Below are 4,514 nucleotides of genomic sequence, written 5' to 3'. Positions count from 1 at the left end.
TTTTGGTTGACATCTTCAAGTTATAAATGTATAAATATATAATTTTTTCTCACATGTATCTCCCTGAATTATAAGATATATAAATACATCTTCCAACAAAAAATCAAACTTTAGTTTGCAAATATCAAAGATTAAAGCATAGATGTTAATGCCCCAAAATGAACCAATAAATCAAATCTCCCCTTCGAATGAAGAATATTTAAAGCAGGGCAACTTAGCAATTACTAAAAGCTAAAAAATCCATGCCATTCAGTTCAATTTATAATTTTGCAGACAAAACCATGAGCAAAGTTAGTTCCTTCTTATTGTATTGTTTTTATGTGATGTTCATATACACCCATAACAAGAAAAAATGGGCAACCAGGCATAACAGCCTCTATACTAATAACATTATAGTAATTATAACAAATAAATATATAAGGGCTGGAATTCAATATAATCGTCCCCCACCATATTTTCATTGTCTTAATTATCTTCTGACACTCTAATATTATGAGTCCACAGTATTCATTCATTATCCATTGTGCTCGTAACTTCTCTTCTTGTATAATTTCTACCCTTCTATGCTGGAATGACTTTGAAAATGTCATCGAAACTGTTCTGGTTTGCAAAAATATCCAGAAGAGACAGTGCCTGAAATAATAATTAAAAAAAAGAGGACATAATTTAGTTGACCACATCCACAATTAAAGAAGGATCAGTAACATATTCAAAAAGTTGATGCTTACCTCAGGCACACTCAGCTCAAGACGGAACTTAGGGCCGTCGTAGTGGTGAAGAATTGGTCTGAAGGAATCTTCCTCTAGTGGCTCACAAACTTTCCTAGTAATCACTTGAACCTGTAACCATCATGTATACAAAATTCATAAGTTTTAGCAAAACAAAGTAATATAATTAGAATTTAATTGTCATCTACTACCAATACTGTCAACCAAACAGAAATCGTCCAATCGATATATCACATATGGATTGATTAAAGGAGAGTATAAAACTTTACTTTTAAGGTATCAGTAAATTTAATTAAATTTATAAAATTAATATTAGCATGAGTTGTGCATAGGATATAATACAATTAATTGGACTGGAGATGAGATGATATATACCTGAGCAGGGAAACGAGATTCACCAGGGCACTTCTTATCCTCCCAAGCCGTTGGATCAATATTAGATCCTCCAAAACTTGCAGCCTGAACAAACCCCACCAAACATTAATTATTATAATTATTGTTACTCTTAATTAGACCATAGCTGCTAAATCTAAAAGTGATGGCCTAATCCATAACTTGATCTCCAAAAACGGAAGCATTTTCATCAAATTAAAGTGATGCAACAAACTAAAAAAAAAAGAAAAGAAAAGAAAATACACACAACATACCTCAAAGATACCATGGAGTTGGTGAGTGGAGTAGTTGTACAGAAAAAGGGGCAACCCTGGAGTTATTGTTCTAACTGAATCTCTGTACCGTGGAGGCAGACCTGCAGAGCAAAAAAAAAAAAACATTCATCAGCAAAACCGATTTAGAATTAAAAAGGAAGAAAAGACAGAGACAAATGAAGCATGGTCAATTCCTCAAATGATTCAATTTATTGTTATTGTAAACTATAGAAAACCAGAGATTAGACTATAGTAACAATTATAAGATTTGATAAAGAGAAAAAAAAGGAAGAAAAAAAAAGAGGAGAGGGGACATACCAAAGAGCTGTCTTTGGAGATTCTCTGCCATGGTATCGTTGTTGCAAACAAAGATGTAGCCTCCAATGGTTTCATTCTTAGGCAGAGACTCTGATGGTGGCAGTGTTTTGAATTTCTTCTCTGCAGCAGTCTTGGTGGCTTCATTATTGTTAGTGTTGTCCCCATGCTTCTTGTTGTTGTTGTTGCTGCTGTTTTTCTTGGCACTTTTGGGTGTGTGAAACTGATCTTCACCCTTAAAAAATGTCTTGTAGCCCTTGAGATTATTGCTGTTAAGGTTGTTGTTGAGGTGGTTGTTGTTGTTGTTGTTAAGGTTAAGATAGGGTGAGGATGTGGTGTTGGAATAGATTCCCTTGTTGAAGCCTCCAAGAGTGTTGTTGTTAAGGTTAGGATATAAGGAGGAAGTGGTGTTGGTGTTGGAATAGATTCCTCCCTTGTTGAAGCCTCCAACTTCAAGAGTGTGAGTGTTGTTGTTGTGAGGCATAGAGAAAAGGGGTCCATTGGAATTGGTGATCTTCCAGCCATCATTGAAATCATCATCAAAAGGCTTTGATGAGTTGTTGAAATCACTGCCCTTGACATCAAAGTTCCTCCTCTGATCAGGCCTCTTGGAGCTGTAGCTGTTGCTCCAAATGGAATAATCATTCAGAGACAGATTGGCCAAACCAGATTCAAGCCTCAACTGGTCACTGAATTTCCAAAAGTCATTGCTGTTGTAGTTGTCCATGGTATCTCACTAGCAAACTCTGAAAACAAATCTAATTGATATGATATGAATTGAAGAAGAAAAGAATGAAGCAGCAAGAGATGGTTGGAAAAAAGAGGAGGCAAGTGTTAAATAAAGATTGATGATGGGTGTGCAATTTCCTGGAAAGTTAGTGAAGGGGGCTAGGACATTATTATTTGTGCGTGTAATTGTCAAAGGATGAAATTGGAATTCTTCCCTGTAGCATTATCATCTCAATTTTTTATGTAAGGAAAGTGGGTGGAAGGAAATTATATTAAATGTTAGAATACTTTTTCAAGTTCTTCTATAATTAATTTAATTATTTTTTAAAAAAATATTGTGTTTTCTTTATAGTGTTGAAATATTAAATGTGACTGTTTTTGTTCAATATTTTTTTATGAAATATTAACAGAATTAATGTTTAATATTATATTCTTATTTTAATAGGATTAAATTATTCTTCCATTTTTTTTCAAACAGTAAATAAAAAATAATTTAATCTAATATAATACAAAAAATTAAATAATATAATTTCATATAATATTAAATTAAATATTCAAAGGTAATCTTTTTGGTTTCCTTATTTTGGTGGAGTAACGCATGGCGATTAGTATAAAAAAAGAAAAGGTAACGCTTGACGAGGCAAAGGCAAAAACCGCGTTTACAAAAGAGAGAGGCGGAATGTGGAACGAGTGGATCAGGGGGTAATTTGATAATTTCCATGCTTTGATTTTGTACCCTTTTCTAGAAGGTGCAGTTGAGTTGAGGTTCCACCTAGTTACGACTTTATTTTATTTAAAAAGAAATGTTAGTATACATGTGTAAAATTTTGGAAAATAACTGCAATTTGCAAACTGTTAACTTTAAAATCACAATATGAAAAGTGATCAAATTAAATGTAATATAAATATATTTTTAAAATTAATTTAATCAAGATACAATTTATGAATTTATAATTTTTAATAATAGTTAATAAAATAGATTATTTGTTCTAATTAAAACTAAATTAATTAAACAAAGTTATTATTTATAAAGGTAATAAATTAATTATGCATACTAATTTGTATGATAATTAATTTGATAGCAATTCAAAAGGGTAACTTGTATTATTATTAATTTATATTTAAATAAAAAAAATAATTTATACCATAATTAATTTTATTACTATTAAAAAAGGTAATTTTTATTTTTATTAAATTAATTTGTATCATGATAAATTAAGAATAATTGAGACAATTTTAAAATAAGTAACTTATATTTATAATTAATTACAATTTTTTTTTGTAAAATTTAACAAAACGGAAATATATATTTTTTGTACAAGAGTGGATGTAAAAAAAAATTAAACAAGAAACATGATTGACAAAATATATAAAGGAATCAAGTTTTTATTGTGTATATTTTTTGCAATCTTTTAATGGAAATATGATTTTGTTGTGTATTTTATTAATACAATTATGTTTTCATAAAAAGAATATTTAAAAAAAAAAAAACAAAATTTAAAGCTCACGTGTGGGTGTAAATAGAAAATTTAAGAGTGACAATATAAGCCTTTATAAGGGAATAAAGCACACTTGTATCATTCCTGTAATGATAAGTGACACCATTAAAATCTCCTCCCATTTGGAGTGATAACAAGTTTTTGATTTTTGATTTTTAAAATTAAATGTATTCGGTAAAAATGGAATTGGAATTATTTTTAATTAAATTTCGAAGCAAATTTACATGTATTTTTAAAACCAAGAAAAATATTTTATGATTTTAGTTTTTAGTTTAAAAAAATAAAATTCCTACCACAATCACCATTCCACCACCACCACCACCTCGATCACCACCACACTAGTCGTCACCATCACCATCATTCCATCGCTACTACGGCTAGTACCACCACTGTCACTGGTACCATCTATGTTGCCTTTGTCATCGTTGCCATTTTTTTGCCTTATCATCGTCATTGTCGTCATCACCACAATTTCACTATTACTACTACCATCACTGTTGCTACCACTACCATCATCACCATCACTACAACTGTTATTATTTCAACATTACTATTGTCACCACTACTATCACCACCATTCTACAGCTACTACGGCC

The 4,514-nt window shown here is 30.8% G+C and overlaps 1 protein-coding gene across 1 annotated transcript; it reads right to left on the bottom strand.

Moving 5' to 3' along the window:
- Positions 1–282: 282 nt before the first annotated feature.
- Positions 283–2,659, bottom strand: LOC100785849 (DCD domain-containing protein NRP-A-like). The gene is made up of 5 exons (XM_003542115.4): positions 1,694–2,659; positions 1,376–1,476; positions 1,104–1,187; positions 729–839; positions 283–633 (listed from the first exon to the last, which is right to left on the bottom strand). Exons 1-5 carry the CDS (start codon positions 2,415–2,417, stop codon positions 562–564), a joined length of 1,092 nt encoding a protein of 363 aa, XP_003542163.1. The 5' UTR covers positions 2,418–2,659; the 3' UTR covers positions 283–561.
- Positions 2,660–4,514: the final 1,855 nt, after the last annotated feature.

Source organism: Glycine max, chromosome 13 (genome assembly GCF_000004515.6).
Source record: "Glycine max cultivar Williams 82 chromosome 13, Glycine_max_v4.0, whole genome shotgun sequence".
Classification (NCBI taxonomy): Eukaryota; Viridiplantae; Streptophyta; class Magnoliopsida; order Fabales; family Fabaceae; genus Glycine; species Glycine max.
The sequence above is the reverse complement of the archived record's forward strand: the minus strand, read 5'-3'. Positions and strand labels throughout refer to the sequence as shown.